This window comes from Myxocyprinus asiaticus, chromosome 42, assembly GCF_019703515.2.
Source record: "Myxocyprinus asiaticus isolate MX2 ecotype Aquarium Trade chromosome 42, UBuf_Myxa_2, whole genome shotgun sequence".
Lineage (NCBI taxonomy): Eukaryota > Metazoa > Chordata > Actinopteri > Cypriniformes > Catostomidae > Myxocyprinus > Myxocyprinus asiaticus.
The window spans coordinates 16,302,575-16,320,153 of NC_059385.1; the positions used below are offsets into that span (position 1 = coordinate 16,302,575).

At 37.3% G+C, this 17,579-nt stretch overlaps 2 protein-coding genes across 2 annotated transcripts in view; both read left to right on the plus strand.

Moving 5' to 3' along the window:
- The first annotated feature begins 291 nt into the window (after window positions 1–291).
- LOC127432829 (FH2 domain-containing protein 1-like) lies at window positions 292–10,884 on the plus strand. Its single transcript, XM_051684264.1, has 12 exons — window positions 292–368; window positions 2,122–2,626; window positions 4,311–4,372; window positions 5,276–5,375; window positions 5,471–5,556; window positions 6,003–6,103; window positions 6,302–6,372; window positions 6,471–6,578; window positions 6,666–6,736; window positions 6,828–6,945; window positions 7,516–7,680; window positions 9,344–10,884. Exons 2-12 carry the CDS (start codon window positions 2,180–2,182, stop codon window positions 10,583–10,585), a joined length of 2,571 nt encoding a protein of 856 aa, XP_051540224.1. The 5' UTR covers window positions 292–368; window positions 2,122–2,179; the 3' UTR covers window positions 10,586–10,884.
- A 1,849-nt stretch (window positions 10,885–12,733) lies between these two features.
- Window positions 12,734–17,579, plus strand: part of LOC127432868 (tripartite motif-containing protein 3-like) — a 52,130-nt gene continuing 47,284 nt past the window's right edge. The window contains exons 1-2 of the mRNA XM_051684354.1: window positions 12,734–12,795; window positions 14,090–14,160. The gene's annotated coding sequence lies outside the window, so the exon portion shown is untranslated. The remainder of the gene's footprint in view (window positions 12,796–14,089; window positions 14,161–17,579) is intronic.

Consider the following 17,579-nt stretch of genomic DNA (forward strand, 5'->3'; position numbering starts at 1 on the left):
TTAACTGTTGTCGCGAGGACTTATTGACCCAACTTGCTGGGTTCTTATTACTAAAATTAACTAAAATATTAATGAATAAATATGTGAAACCTAGTGGCTTTGCTTTCTTGTTCATTTATGTATAGTGTTATTTCTAAAGAAGCAATAGTATTTTAAAGCCGCAGAGAAGGGCAGGTGAGAATTGCTCAGGTGGGAGGATGCGCATCCTGGGCGCGTGTGAGGGGGTGTGTCTTCTCTCATCCATTAATTAAAGAGCTCGTGCTAGGAGTTGATGGCGTTAGACATGTAGGTAGTCTGATAACTTCCATTAGCAATGGACGTCAGTTAACTGAGTTCCTGAGAAACATCTTGGACTTATCTTGTTACTGGTACGTACATCCAAAAAAAAGTGCCTTTTTGGTCAATATCGTTTTATAATTTACGTAGCACTCCGATTTTCGCTCTTGTCTGATTTTAGTAACTCGGTTACTATAAGGTTTGATATCATCTTTGGAACTCTGTCGATATATAGTTACCATAAACTGAACAATTTAGAAGTCATTAAAAGTAAAACACGTACGTTGATGTGATCTCTGTTATTGCTGAATGTTTTCACAGTCGCTTTTGTAAACATACTAGAAGAGCAGTTGTGTCCATGGGCCCATGCAATGCCATTTCAGATAGAATAATGCTCAAAAATTGTCAACAAAATAGTGTTTTGTTTAGCTTTGGAGGCAATCCTGATATGGATATTGCTTTTATATATTGTTAAAGATTGCCACATCAAAAGCGTTACTTTAAATGTTAAGATTGTTTACATTTAAACAGTAAATTGATTTGCATGTAAAGTCGTTCTGTTCATGAAGAGAGAGACCAAAGTATGTATGATATGCAAACTAGCCTTTATACATGATAATCTTATTTAAATAGTTTGTTTGACTCTACCTGTTGAAGTGCCAGGGCAAACTGGTCTTGTAAAGCATTATCTGAATTTGTGGTTGGCTCACATGGCTATCTTTTTCAAATAGGCAGCTTGCTTTTCCAGTCACAGTGTTGGCATTGGAAATGCATATATTTGCTGTAATTAATTCTAAACTTCTGAGCTTGTTTGCAAGAAACAACTTAAGACAACCCTTAGTATAATTACAAGGATATTGTAAGGTTGGGTTTTTTTTTTTCCTCCCCCTTTTGCAACCGGGCCCTGGATCTTAGTTGCTTTTCATGTCTCTTTTTGATAGCTGACAAGCACAAAATGTTCCCCAACATTGACACAAACTCAGTTGGCTTAAAAGTCCCATATGTGGACATATGAAGCCCACTTTGTACATTTTAAAGGAATAATTCACCCAAAAATGAACATTTTCTCCTCATTTACTCACCCTCATGCCATCCCAGATGTATATGACTTTGGTCTTCAGAAATCAAATGAAGATTTTTTAGAAGAATATCTCAGCTCTGTAGGTTCATTCAATGCAAGTGAATGGTGACTAAAATTTGAAGCTCCAAGAAGTACATAAAGGCAGCATAAAAGTAATCCATACGACTCCAGTGGTTTAATCCATGTCTTCTGAAGCAAACTAATCCGTTTTGGGTGAGAACACAACAAAATATAACTCCTTTTTCACTGTACATTTTGATGATGATTTCACACTCTGTTTAACTCCCTAGTGCTTGATGCATGCGAAGAGCGTTAGATGGTGCTAGGAAGTGTAAGCAAGCTTGAAATCATGATCACCAAGGAGACCGCTGATGTCAAGATTTATAGTGAAATAAGAGGTATATTTTGGCCTGTTTTCACCCCAAAACCGATTTGATTGCTTCTGAAGACATGGATTAAACCACTGGAGTCTTATGGATTACGTTTATGATGCCTTTATGTGCTTTTTGGAGCTTCAAAGTTTTGGTACCCATTCGCTTGCATTGTGTGGACTTGTAGAGCACAGAAATTCTTCTAAAAATCTTAATTTGTGTTCTGCAGAATAAAGTAAGTCACATACATCTGTGATGGCATGAGGGTGAGTAAATGAGGAGAGAATTTTCATTTTTGGGTGAACTGTTCCTTTATATATTCTTGCTTGTTTACAATTGCCAAGTTTAGACACCCATTACTTTTTTTTTTTTTTTTGTCTGAAAATCTATCAGATCCCTCCAATTAGTGAACTGGATTTGAGGCCACTGAACGCCCACTCTGCATCTGCCAATGGATGGAGCTTCAGTTGTAACAACAGCACCTCTACCTCCTGTTCTTCCTGATCCAACCAGCTGCTTTCAAAATGCAACCTCACCCTTTAGACGTACTGTACAACCCCCACCCCTGGTCCCTCTCCCACCACCACCTCCTCCACCACCTCCACCAGCCCTACCACCTCCACCACCCCTGCCACCACTTATGGGGGACCCCTTCACACGGACTGTCCACCGGCGCTCCAAAATGCGTAACTTCAACTGGGACGCCATCCCCAGACACAGCGTGTTGGGCAAGCGCAATGTGTGGACGGCCCAGCGCAACCTTGAGAACTTTGAGCTGGACACTAAGCGCATAGAAGAGCTTTTCAGCCACAACGAGCACCACGGTTTGGTCCGGAAGGGTGGGACAGTCAGAAAAAGTGTGTGGGGAATTTCTCAAACCATCACAGAATCGGAGAATGTAAGTGGTATTGCTTAAATTAAAGGAGTAGTTTGCCTATAATTATGAAAATTCTGTCAATATTTACTCCTCCTCATGTTTTTCCAAACCCATTTGATTTTCTCTCTGCTGTAAACTACTAAAGGAGAAGTGAGGCAGGTTGTTCACTCTGCTCTTTTCTATTCAATGAATGTGAGTGGTGACCAGGGGCTAGCAAGCACCAAAAACTACACATCTTGACATGCCATATTTAAATGTACACAAAGTAAATTTTTTTGTGAAAAATGACAGTTTTAGTCTTGACTCACTTAAAAGTATCATATGACTTCAGAAGAAATGGAATATAGCACACAAGTCTCAAGGACTGCTTTTATGGTACAGTATTTTTGACATTTTTTGGAGCTTGAGAGTTCCTGGTCACCATTCACTTTTCTCAGCATAAGAAAAAAAGAGCAGCATCAACATTATGCTAAACTTCTTTTGTGCTCCACGGATGAAAAAAATTATGCAGGTTTTTGAAGACATGAGGGTGAGTAAATGAAGACAGAATTTTCATTTTTGGGTGAACTATTTCTTTAAAAGTTGATCTAAGCTTAACTGTGTTGTGAAGCAGAAGGAACTGTCATAGAAAACCTAGTCATGTATACCTAGAACTGTACTTTCCAGTGAGGCCCTTTAGCCGGGACGGTACAAGTCCTTCTGCATTGAAAGGCAGCTCAGATGTCATCTCTTGTGTATCAAGATTCAAAGTGCAGAACCAGAGTAAGTGGGTGTATTAAACATGACATCTCATACTCATTATTGGCCAACATCAACCCAATCTACAGTATAGCTCAACTGAATCGCATCATTTAAACATTCAGGTTAATGAACTTGAGAGGTGACTCCTGTACTGATCCTCTGATAAAGCTTCAGCATTGAACATACTGAATCTGAGACCATCAGACAGGAAAATACAACTACATTTATCTTGTCTTAAAAGATCTCTAGCTTTGCTTGTTTTCCAGTGAGTTCATGTTTGCAAGGAAAAGCTGAGCATTCAAAAGTATTTGGGTATCATATTTTATAGAAGTAAATGTTGTATGACTGATCCTTTAGGGCAGGTGTTCTCAACCTTTTTTTTTTTTCCCCAGCTGAACCCCTTTGACCTAAATGATTTACTTGAAGTGCCTCCTCATATTTTAAGTAATGAAGAGTAGCATGTACAGAAATTTGCTTTAAAAAGTGCCATTTTCACACAATCATATATTTTTGCTACGCAATCTCTTCACACCCTCGTGAGCCCCACTTGGGAAACCTGCGTTAGGGTATGATCAGTTTTATTTTCTGTCAAGCCCAGTATTTTGCAGAGAGAGCATTTGTACATATTTAAAGTCTATGAAATACTTCAGAGGTATTTTATATTTGACTATTTACAGATATTAACTCACTCTAGGTTTGCCTTCAAGATTATGTACTGTGGCAGATCTATTATTCTATCTTTTTTTTTTTTTTTTTTTCTCCTAAATTTTAGGAAGTTAATGTTGAACTATTCAGAACAATGTACCTCTAGGTACATTGGTTGGAATATGCTCATTATCCCCTTTTGATACCACTTCCATCTTCTCTCATGCAATGATTGAAGCATGTTCAACATTGTGATTCATAGATTTAATTTAGTTGTTTTTCACTGAATATAAATATGCTATCTATTTATGTCTTTCAGGTCTCAATCCTCAACTCAAAGAAAAGTATGAATATTGGGATTCTTCTAAAGCAGTTTAAAAGGTAAGGCCACAAAGTAGAAATGATATTACATTTAGGTTATCTTATTAGCGTTCAAGATCCCGGATGAATACAGCACAGCAAATGAACTGTTTGTCACCTAACCCTTGTGAGGTGTTATAAATCAAATTTAAAAAAAATTGATAAGCAGTATTATAAAAAAAAAAAAATGGCAGACAAACAGATTTCTCTGGTAGTTTCCATAGTCCATTAAATGTTACCAGATTATTCACATGCTCATTAGGACATTATCATCTGTTCTGAAAATGTCCCTTAAATTATTGTTTCACAATCATTTATTTAAAAGCCTGTCCTGTACTCAATTTCTTATTCCTTACCACTTTTTTATGAATTAAAAACATTTAAGAATGTCCTGCCCTTTTAAGCGTTTTGTGCGCTTTTGAAAATATAAATTCTTGGCAGGCAGGCCTGATTCAGTTCTAGAATTTTTAGCGGAAAAATATCTTAACCTTATGTAGGTTTTTCGATCAGTATACCATTTTATTACATTAGTACTTGTTTTTCACCATTAAAATAGCCATGGAAGCTGGCATGGCATTAAATCACTAACTAACAAACAAACAAAGATTCTTTGCTGGCTCTTTCATTTACAAAGGCTTTTAGTGTGCCAATAGAAAACATGCCCTGAGCACAAAATATTATGCATAGTGCTATCTGTGAAAAGAGAAAGTTGTTGGGTAGTTTTTTCAGTGCTTGAGGTGATGAACTGCCATAAAAGTTATGTCATGAATATGTCAAGGTCTTCATGTTTTCAAGAGTTTCTAGAAGAACATTACACTAGAGTTACATCCCTTTTACATCATTTGGATAATGAATTACTGTAAGCTCGCAAAATACATCTTTAAGTAGGGAAACATCTTGTATGTGATTTGGTGCACTTCTCAGGTCGACAAAGGACATTGTGGAAGCTGTCAGGCACGGTAACCTGTGCTTTGCCTCTGGGAAACTGAAGGAGCTCAGTAAACTGCTGCCCGATGACATGGAGGTAAGCTGATTCTCTCTATGGCCATGTTTGCTGTACTATTATCAACTGATCAGCAGTGCTGTTCTCAATGTTGCTCTTGTATTGACACTTTCCAGTCAAAGAAGCTGATGTCATTCAATGGGGATTTATCTCAGTTAAATGAGGCTGACCGTTTCATGGTGATGCTGGTTCAAGTGCCAGGGTGAGTTTTTCAAACTGTAAGCAAAAAAAATGTACATTAAAGGTTTTAACCAAGTAGGAAGACTTCTTGACAGTTGTGTTCAGCTCCATATTAAATCAGTCAGCTCAACATGTGTATTAAAAATGTCTTTTTAAAGTGATAGTTCGGTTATAAATGAACTTTCTGTCATCATTTACTCACCCTTATGTTGTTCCATATCCGTATGACTTCTTTCCTCTGAAACTTGAAAAGAGACTACACTTTCATTGTATGGGAAAATTGTGCCGCTAATGTGCCTTGCATCTCATTTTGTGTTCCATGAAAGAAAGTCATTAAGGTTTGGAACAATATGAGGGTGAGGAAATTATTAAATATTTTTAATTTTGGCTGAACTATTACTTTAAATGACCAACTGAAACAGCTAAATGTAATGTTGATGAATTCTGTTTTTTTTTTTTTTCTTTCAGTTATAAATTAAGATTAAAGAGCCTGCTTCTCAGAGAGGAATTTGTCCCGTTTATAGAGGAAATCAAACACTCCATCGCTGTCATGACGACAGCTGCTAATGGTACTTTTCTCCATCTAGCTGTCTGTCTATTTGTACAGTTCTTTATACTGTATGGATTGTAAAGCCCTCTAACTTTGTTTTTATAGATTTATCTATATATAGCCTACTTTTGCAAAGCTTTATGAAACTGTATTGTCACACAACCAGGGCCTTAAGAAATGTATTAACAGTAATGTTATTTTTATCTCCTCCTAACAGAATTGCTGGCATGTGATGACTTGCATTCAGTCATCAGACTGGTGCTGAAGGCTGGTAACTACATGAATGCTGTGAGTGTCAACTGTTTTGGTCACTATAAATACAATATTCCTGAGTGTGAACTACAGCTTGAGCAGATAAATAGTGACTGTGGCTGAATCTTGTGCAGGGTGGCTACGCAGGAAGTGCTATTGGCTTCAGGATGACGTCATTGCTCAAATTGGTGGACACCAAAGCAAATAAACCTGGAATGAACCTTATGCACTATGTAGCTATGGTGAGCTAAGCTATCAGAAGGTCTTCACATTTATCTTATTTCTGAACAAACTACATTAAGTCGAATACAATTTCCTATCCATCACAGCAAGCCCAACAGATTGATGAAGCTTTGCTGCGGTTCCCTGAACAGCTTCAACACATTGGGATTGCTGCAAGGTAGATCAATAGTTTCATTCAGTAGTTTCATTGTTTTTTAATATTCCGATTCAAGAGATCAAATTCCACTCTGTTCATAAATGCATCACAGGATCCAAAAACAGGAGGTGGAGGTGGACTTTCAAAGGGAATTTGACAAAATCAGGGAAGCAAAGATGGACGTTAGTAAACAGCCAGATCTGCAACATCAGATGGAAGCATTTCTTCTTGTGAGATATTTTCGTTTTACATGTAGACTACAACGAAATGCAATGACAAGAAGGGTGTGTTCAAAATCTGAAAAATGCTGCCCCTCTAGGCAGTTTATGAAAGGTGGATGGCATCAAGGTATGTCCAAATCCAATATTTGCGTAATATCTAGTCTACTGAGATGCCTACATCTGCTTGTTCTCTAAAGGCAGTACAGATGTTTCCTTAACTGCCTTTGATATACCTCAATCCTGGTTTGGTGGTTGGTTGAATGGAAAAAAAAAATGTCTGAAGAAGCAGTTGAAAGCAGTAAATTATTTATTTTTTTGTAATGTGAGACTAACTTTCTACCAAGAAATAAGCATTAGTTACTACATTTTTGCTTGGCTATCTCAGTTCTTTACGCTGTACCTTCATACACAAAACGCTTCCTGAGAAATCGTTAACTGACTGTCCGATGAGGCAGTAAGGAAACTGCCTTAGCTTTCGGACACTGTCAGATAAACGTATTGTTTTTTTTAATTCCATATTGGACAAAAATCTTTGTATTCCAAGATATTTGGGAATAATAGATGTCTACTCTTGCACAGATGGCAGACATTCGGCTTGCAGATGTGGAAGCCTCCCTTCGGGAACTTGACATCATTGGTAACTCTGTGGCAGAGTACTTCTGTGAAGACCCAGCCACATTTAAACTAGAGGAGTGCTGCTCAATCTTTCATTCCTTCTGTGAGAGGTTTGAGAGAGCTATACAGGTAAATGTCAAGAAATTAAAACCTTATGAAGCTTAAGACATTTTATCTCACAATGGTCTCAGTTGCTGTGCTGTTGTATAAAGCCAAGCGCACACTGCAACCACTACACAGTGGGCGCCCTGCACGCACTGAAAGATTCTTTTTGTTTTTGGTCATGTTGGTGCGCACACTAATCGCTGACTGGATGCGTCAACTAAAAATACATTCATACATGACTGAAGCTACGATCCTGGGATTCATTCTCACACAAACTCACTCGCATGGCAACGGGAGAGTTTATTCATGATAACATGTCAACAAACATGAAAGAAAGGCTTGTGGCCATTTTTGCACTGATTTGCACAGAACAGGTAAAATCTAAGAAAAAGACCTGGAAATATTGATGTTACAGCATGTCGGTAGACGTGGGCAGCAGTTTTTTTTTTCGTTTTTTTTTTCTGGCTCCTGCTTACCAATGCATTGCTCTTCTCTAGTGCTCTGTCTATGGGTGCATCTCAATCAACTGCCTAGCTCCCTATGTCGTAAATCAGTATATCGGAACATAAATTCAGGCATTGGCAAGGGTGTTCATCCACTGAATATTGGGCCACTCCTGATTCAGTCACCTCCGACATGATAGCGAGCTCGCGCATTCAAGCGCAGCTGTTATTAATCAGCACCATCGCTGTATAAATGGACACTATCATTCATTTTCATTGAAGATATTCAAACGTACAGTGTAATTATTACTGATAAATAAAACCTTAATTTTAACAACTCTAATATTTAAAAGATTGTTTCCCTTTCATTGTACTTCTGGATGAAAGACATTACAAGCAACATCTCTTTTTAAGGGAAAATAAGGCTTTGCCTTCATATTGTTTTGCTTGTCGTCTTATGGCTTGAGAGACTTAGAAGACATGATGACGTATCCGGTAAGGGAACATAGTGAGCTACGATGCTCCCTGGTTTTCACGGTGCATTGTGGGATATATATATATATATATATATATATATATATATATATATATATATATATATATATATTATATAATATTTATTTATTCATTTTTGTTTTTTTTGTGAGTGAACGTTTCAATGCACTGGAACGATTTTGTGATTGAGACGCACCTTGTATTGCATTGGCTGTTTTTCTTTACAAGTCTCGCTCGTCAGGACAGTTTGCACACATGACAACTCGTCGGACAGATTTTAAACGAGTTTGAAATCCATTGTAGCATCTGCAACTAGTCGGAGCAAGTCTTAGAAGTGCGCAATTTACACAACCATCAGCGACAGGCACCTACTATGTTCTGAGACTTATAATTGCAGACTAGTCACTGACTGAAACAGTACCGCCGCTCCCTATATGCATATTATGCATTCTGCGTAGGGCACCAACTCCCTAGGGAGGCACCATCTTACCCGGCTGCCCTTACTCGCATGTTCTACGTTATTGAAGCACCTGATACCTCACGCTCGCACTTTCTCGTGCACCGTGCACCCCCACCCCCCAACCCCCGTCCGACGATCACGAAGCTCTGTGTAGGGCAGCGGCGGCCCTGGACTGAAAACATCAAAAGCGATGGGCTTGTGTCATGTGCGCTAGGATTCATACAACTAGTATAGCTAGTATAACATCTGCTTGAGTGTTATTGCAGACACATTTGTTCTGTGCCTGCAGGAGAACCGGGAGCGAGAGGCTGCTGAGAATCGCAAGCGACTACAAAGAGACCGGGAGAAGCTTACCAGATCAGTCAAGCGTCGATCCACCGGCTCTTGCTCTGGTCAGGATGTGACTGTGGATGCTTCAGCACTTGAATCTGTCCTGACAAGCTTCCTCAGCCAACATCGTCCTCGCAGGAGGCCCGGTGGGGTCACATCTGTTGTGGACCCCTTTGAGTTTGGCAAGAACAACAGCCCTGAGTTCGGGGAGCGTCAGGGCGGGGGGGATCAGGACAGCCCTGCAGAAACCAAGGAGGAGCAAACCATCTGTGACTCAGGAAGCTCAAGTTTTCAAGAACCAGAGGATAGCTGCAAGACAGAGGAGGTTGCACCCTGTGACGTCAGTGATGTTCAGCAGCCACGTGCTGCATCTAAGAGAGGACAGTGCATTGTTGACAATCTTATTCTTGAAAGCAGTGACTGCAAGCAAGGTAAGTGCACTGACACCTCAACCAGACAAGATTTTGTGACTTCTGAGATCAAGAGAGTGGTGAAGGAGATTAAAGACATGGATAAAGGAGAGGTGAAGAAAAAAGTGGATGAGGAAGAAGTTGAGAAAAAAGAGGGGGCAGACAAAATGCCTGAGCTCTCTAGGATGGTCCACTTTGAGGATCGCAGTGGAGGCCTAAATGGAAATTCTACACCTGATCGTTACAAAGCTTCTGGCGTGTGCACCTCCACCCCTCGACAAAGGGATGTAAGAGAGGTGGATCTGGCCTTGCAGAATGGGCTTGGAGGTCTGGGATCACCATGGACCATTCTCAGCCCCCGAATCTCTCCCCGCAATACGCCCCACCGCAGACACTCCTTCTCCATCTCTAGGGTGGATATCCTTGATGATGGGGTTTGGGCTTTACCTGACACTCCTGTTCGCAGCAAAACCCCACACTTGGCACATATTGGCAAGATAAACACTTCAGAAAACCTGTCTGCTTCTCTGGTAAACCAGAATGCTGGCTTGGGGACTTCTTCCTCACTACCAGACTGTCCTTCAAAGCGAACCCCAGCACAGGGAACTTTTGTGAGGTCTGTCTCACTTCCTGATGAAAAAGAACCAATGGCCAACTTCAAGTTGGGGCAGTTCTTGCAGAAACGCAAAGGACAGGACCTTCCTTCGGATAAACGACCTCTGGAAACCTCTGCACTTGTGACTTTCTTTCGACGCTTCGGAGAACGAAACAGGGCTGGAACTGTCGGTTAAGAAGAAGCGGCATTTCCTTTTAAGGGAATTAATTTGGTTCATACTTTAACAGATTTAAATAATGCTCTTTTATTTTAACTTTTCTCTGCCATTGCAAAGAACTTTGTTTCCCTCAAAGGATATGATGAATGTTGACAAATGGGAACTTGTCTCGTAACACTCTTGATGTCTTTTGGGTTGTTATCAAAGTTACATGATAATTGCATGCAGATGTCATCTAATTCTTTTTTTTTTTAATTATTATTTGAAGACTGCATTTTTTTTTTTTTAGTAGATTTTATTGTTTTACAATATTGACATTCAGGACTGAAACACATTTTATTTTTGTTCGTTGTCTTTTAAAGTCTGTCTTTAATTTTATGTAATAAAATGTGGATTCCACCTTAACTTATCTTTTGTGTCTTTTGACCCCTCAGCTACATACTTGTATTTACTGTATCTGCTACCAATATATTCCAACCAAACTTGAAAACCTTTGTTTTTGTTCCATTTATTCTTTTTCACTGATAGAATTAGTTTAGCATTGACTGAGTAAGCAATGCAATGTCTCCTCTGTAAAGGTATAGTTCACCCAAAAAATGACAATTCTCTTTCATTTACTCACTCATGCCATCTCAGATGTTTGACTTTCTTCTACAGAACACAAATGAGGATTTCTAGAAGAATATCTCAGCTCTGTAGGTCCATACAACGCAAGTGAATGGGGACCAAAATTTTCAAGCTCCAAAAAGCACCTAAAGGCAGCATAAAAGTAATCTGTGACTCCAGTTGTTAAATCCATATATTCTGAAGCAGTATGATAGGTGTGGGTGAGAAACAGATCAATCCTTAAGTCAGAAAGTATATAGTGTGTGTGTATGTATGTATGTATGTATGTATGTGTGTATATATATATATATATATATATATATATATAAAATAATAATTCTTTTTTTTTTTTTTACTATAAATTCGCCATAATGTGAATCGGCAAAAACAAAAGAATGTGAAAGTGGAGCTCGATAGTAAAAAAAAAAAAAAAAAGGTCTTGAATATTGATCTGTTTCTTACCCACACCTATCATATTGCTACTGAAGACATGGATTTAACTACTGGAGTCTTAAGGATTACTTTTATGATTTACAGAGCTGAAATATTCTTCTAGAAATCCTCATTTGTGTTCTGTAGAAGAAAGAAAGTCATACACATCTGGGATGGCAGGAGGGTGAATGATGAGAGAATTTTCATTTTTGGATGAACCATTCCTGGCCAAGCTGTGGATTACAAAATTGCCCGCCCCTGACAGAATGATGTTGATATCACCATTCAGCCATGTCTTGTAAATTTTGCGTGCTTTCCTTCTCCTACATGCTTGTGCTGAAGTCTAAACTTCAAAACTTTCTCGCTCTTTTTCTGCTCTTAACTATCGAGATAAGAGACATTGAAAAGGGAAATGAGGCTAATTTCTACGTTGTCTAGGTGATGGTGTTTGTTTACAGTCTGATGTTCTGTGGCTGGTGTCACAGTGAAATAATACTCCCTGGGAAAAAAACAGCAGAGTACAGACTCTTCTTTCATACTGTACCAGAGGCACCCGTTCTCTCACAATGAAGGCTAAATTTGTTCCTGAAAAAGGAACTAATACAGAACTTTAAAAACAAAGTTTTGTAGACTTATGACTCTGCTGAAGCCCTAAAAATAAAATTCCCATTTAACCATTTAGACAACTCTGAAACATGAACTTAAAAAAAAAAAAAAAACTTAACGGTGTCTGTATTGTGCAGGGCCTCTGAAAGCATCGTGTGTGTGTGTGTGTGGGCAGGTTTAAGTGGTTTACGAGGAAAACAATTTTTAGAGCACAAACTGGTAATTACAAGGGTATTAAGCTATAAATGTGGTTTATGAGGACATTTCTAGTGTCCCCATAATTCAAATCGCTTAAAAAACATATTAAACGATGTTTTTTTGAAAATGTAAAAATGCAGAAAGTTTTTTGTGAGGTTTAGGGGATAGAATCTATAGTTCATACAGTATAAAAATCATTATGTCTCTGGAGAGTCCTCATAATGATAGCTGCACCAACGTGTGTGTGCGTGTGTGTTAGAGAGGGAGAAACTCGAGCTGAAAAGAAGGAAAGGAGGAACACAGTATCACTTGTTGTCAGAGGGACTTGAGAACAGAGAATTCTCTCACTATACACTTGCAGACTGAACAGTACAAACTCTCTTGGGGTATGCTATATATCTATGTATCACTTTTTCAAATAACAAACTTATTTTGCATGATTAATGTAAATAGAGACATTCTGCCAATTAAATTAAGATGTTTAATATGTTTGCGCGTGCTGTGTAAATATCGTTGGGATTAGGGAGGACTGAGTTTACTACTGCCTTGTAAAATAGTAGAATTAGCTATGATATATTGACTTTATGGGATATATATATATATATATATATATATATATATATATATATATATATATATATATATATATCGTTTTAACAAGGTATTCATATGCTTGTTGTTTGCATGTTTGCAAGCATCTCTCTTTCATAAGCTGCTAAAGCAGTGGGTTGTTAAACAATTAAATAGTATATTACTTCTATTTACGTTTGAAATTAAATGTTAGCTTAGTCAACTCCGCTGGGCTTTTCCCATTCAAGTGTGTAACAAAAGTGTCCACTAGATGTCACTATATTTTAGTAATAGACGCTAGCTGTGTTCTAGGTATGGGAATTTTTGAACATTGTCACAATGTAAAAATAATAATAACAATAATCCAAAAATAGGCTTAATTTTCTATTTGTAATGTATACTTTATTTGTTTCATTTTGTTTTTGGAGTAAAATAGGACAAGGACATTTTCTTGACAGGTTTCGTAAGAATCATCCTACATGTACACTAACGTTCCAAAGTTTGGGGTCACTTGCCTGAAAAGATTCTCATGATCTTAAAAATCTTTTGATCTGAAGGCGTATGCTTACATTTTTCAAATTAGTTTTGTAGACAAAAATATAATTGTGCCAACATATTCATTTATTTCATTATAAAACTACAATTTATTTAAAAAAAATAAAAATTGTTTTTTAAATGGATGACTTGGACCGAATAATAAAGAAAAGCAGCCAATAAGTGCCCAACATAGATGGGAACTCCTTCAAAACTGTTTAAAAAGCATCCCAGGGTGATACCTCAAGAAGCTGGTTGAGAAAATGTCAAGAGTACATGTCTGCAAATTCTAGGCAAAGGGTGACTACTTTGAAGATGCTAAAATATAACACAGTTTTGATTTATTTTGGATTTTGTTTAGTCACAACATAATTCCCATAGTTCCATTTATGTTATTCCATAGTTTTGATGACTTTACTATTATTCTAAAATGTGTAAAAATAAATAAATAAAGAATGATTAAGTGACCCTAAACTTTTGAACGGTAGTGTGCATATTTCTAGATCTTCTCTTTGAAACCCTGGTGAAGAGTCAATATGCTGTCTAAGGAGCTAAATTTCCTATCTTTCTCTATAGATCACACCGAGTTTGAAGAATGTCTCATTCCAATTCAGCATGATTTTTGAAATCATTCACAAAATGTTACGGTAAGTTGTTAATTCATTATAATCACTCCCAAGATGTAGACTTTAACAGCTAAACCCTGAAGTGATGAAAGTGATACACGAGTTTATTTTTGCAGAATATTTTGCATTGTAGTGCTAAAAATCTGTAATCGTGATGCATAATAATTAATCACTAACTTTATCAGTATCTTTTTCTAAATAGCACTATTAAATATTGAATGACTCAGCATACATTATGTTGTCCAAAAGACACGCATGAGAGGAAGCTGGGTTAGTTTGATTAGCAGGACAATAGCATTTGATAGCAGGACAATAGTAGATATGCATTTGGCCACAGAGAACCGAGTCATTTCCTGGTTCACATTTGCCTGGAAAGTGTGACGAGTCTACGTAACCCTTTGAAGCCAGACATATTACATCAGTCGTTTCTCAGCAAAGTCACGTGTAACACCGGATATCACCTGTATTCAACCTCCTTGACAGTTAAATACAGAGACTTACTCATTCTTTAACTAACAATTGTGACTGAATGATTCACATTACTTGCTTTCATCCTGTTAAATAAAGAACAGGTATTGTATGCACTTTGAATGCCCATTTTTTTGTTGTCACAAATTCCTTCTGCACATACTGTGCTGACATTAGTTTTGTGCTATACATAGTAACAAACACATAGCTGAGTAAGAAAAGCTTGTAGTGCAGTTGTTCTGTTGTAGGTGAACTTTGTTCCTTAGTTGATTAAGAAGGACTGAGCTTTAAAATGGTTTTAAATCCCTCCGGTTCATTCCTAATAAAATACTCTCATTAGTGCAGACACAGGCAGCAGGGAGTTAAACCTCTTTAACTCAAGTGACTATTTAAACTCTTTCAGACCAGGCAGTTATTAAGTAATTAAGCACAGGCATTCCCTTTTTGCATATATGAGGATATTGAATATAATAAAGGATCTATGGCTAAATGCTGATTCATAACATCATCTCAGCACCTTATTGCATTTTATGGCCATTTTGTGGAACTACACTTGCTTTACACAGGTGAGATAAATTAGGTGAGATAATCAAAAAGGGAAAAAATGTCCTATTCCTACAAATATTTTTGCCTTTTATTTTGCCTGGAAAAATATCTAGAAATAAATGCATCTGGCTGTTCAAGCCACATATGTAAACTTTACTCCGCCCAAACAGCGCCACATCAGCACTGGGAAAATATGCATCAAAAAAGAAGAAGAAAAAAAAAAAACACCTGGGCTTAGGTTACATTCACTAGTTCCGAAACTTAAGTGTGGATAAGAAATAAATGCGTAATGCATTGTGTTGAACGGAAGAATGCACAACTGTAAGAAGATTCAAAATCTTTTCCGAACATTCTTTGTTTTTATGGAGTACAGGGAGGTTTGGTTCATAATAAAAAAAGAAAAACAATAATGTTGCTATAACGTTAATTGCTGAACCAATTTGAATAAATGATAAAAATATGTCTGACTTTATGCAAACGGTAGAATGCTGGTTGTGCATAACAGATTTGCATATCATCACGAGAACATTTACTGAACCAGTAATTGAAATATAAATTAAATCTGCCATCTATACTGGCAGATAAGACTGATCTTAAAACCAATCAGGCTCACATAATTAAACACTTAACTTTCTTAAGGTAGATGACATCATCATAGCTTGTAATGTAAAATAATGAGATCTTTATAATGACAGAGCAGGCTGCATATATGAAAATACACAGAAATATTAGTTCACACTTTAAATATATCTTATAAAAAGTATATGTCAGAATTTTCAAAGCTCTGTTTTTTTTTTTTTTTCTTTTTTATAGTGGACATGAATGGAATGTAATGATGATTGAGAGATATACCTCAAAAACCCATTGTATCATATTTGATACATGTAATTTCAACATGCTTTTTCAATAAAATAATATACAAACTTTTAACCATGCATAAGTTGACTATATTCAGCAAATACTAATTTTACAATATCAGTAACAATATAATCATTACTGTCACTTTCACTTTATTAAAATAAGCTGTCATTTATCCCAACATAAGAGTAATTTTAAACAGATCGATATTAACATTGAAACCACTTTTTTCACAAATAACCACTAGATGGTGCTATAAACATGTGAAACTTACATACCATGTTTTGTTTTTTTGTTGTTGTTTTTTTTTTTTTGTGCTTTTCAGCTTGAACAGAGAGTGAGACAGGAGCCGTCAAACGTTGTGTATCATATTTGATACATACGGCATTATAGGGTTAATTTAAAGTGCACATTTGTTTCCTCAGTCACGCACCCCGCTTGCAATCTGAGACAACTTCTGTATCACATTGTGTATTATTATAGTGATTATAATTGATTATTAAATTCCGTAATCGATGGATCAAAATTTCAGCATAATATTACATTAATATTACTACATTAAGCATAAAAAAAGTAATTTAATTTGAGTGTGCAAGCTTTCATTTTGGGTGGCATATTGCACATACCCTTGGCTATGCCATTGCACCATCAGAGGGGCACCTCAGCAAAAGGGCAGGGGCTCGAGCCCCTAGAGCCACCTCCTCTGCACATGCCTGTCATGCAGTTAATTATAACAAATTATTAAACGGATACACGGTGTAGGAGAGACAGAACTTTTTCTTAATATATTTGATGGAAATCACTGATGATACTAAAACTTAACACTGACATTGTGAGTGCAGCCGACACGCATGATGCATCTTACCTACATGAAGCCCCGGGGAGGAAAATACACAGCACGTGCACACACAGATACCCACGTGTGGGGCAAAGTCACTTGGAATCAAAAAATAAATCACATCTTTTAAATTCGCTGCCCTGCTTTAGCATAATCACAGAAGTGAACTCTGTTTTATTGTATATAGCATGGTATAAGAAAAAGAAAACACAAAAAAGGATGTAAAGGATGTCTTGGTCTTTGGCTGAAGATGCTGAAGTCTTTATTGCAGTGTAGCAGTGACAAAGCACCTTGGATTCAGCGGAGTCAGACTGAACAACGAACATTGTAAACTCAAACCTTTTAACTAGTTTGTGAAATAGTTTAACACCCACAATGTATATGAAGTTGTGCTCTTCATGTAAATTAAAATCCCTAAAAGATATGGTCTGTATGTTAATTAAGCTTTGGCACCCCATGTCTGAGATGGTTCTCCATGGCCCATTCCCACGCCCATTCTACAATTGATGATGACCATTTGGTCAGGGTGGTATCACCCTGTGGTGTGACAGCATCAAATTGGAAACATTTCTTTGTTTTCATAATAAACAAGCCATTTAGATGAAGCAGCCATTCTGAGATCAGGTCAAGTGGAACTCATATTTTAGGCCAGAATACTGTAATTCCTTACAATGGGAATTGAAGATCAGATTTATATCCATTTGGCGGAGACACATTGTGTAAATGAAAT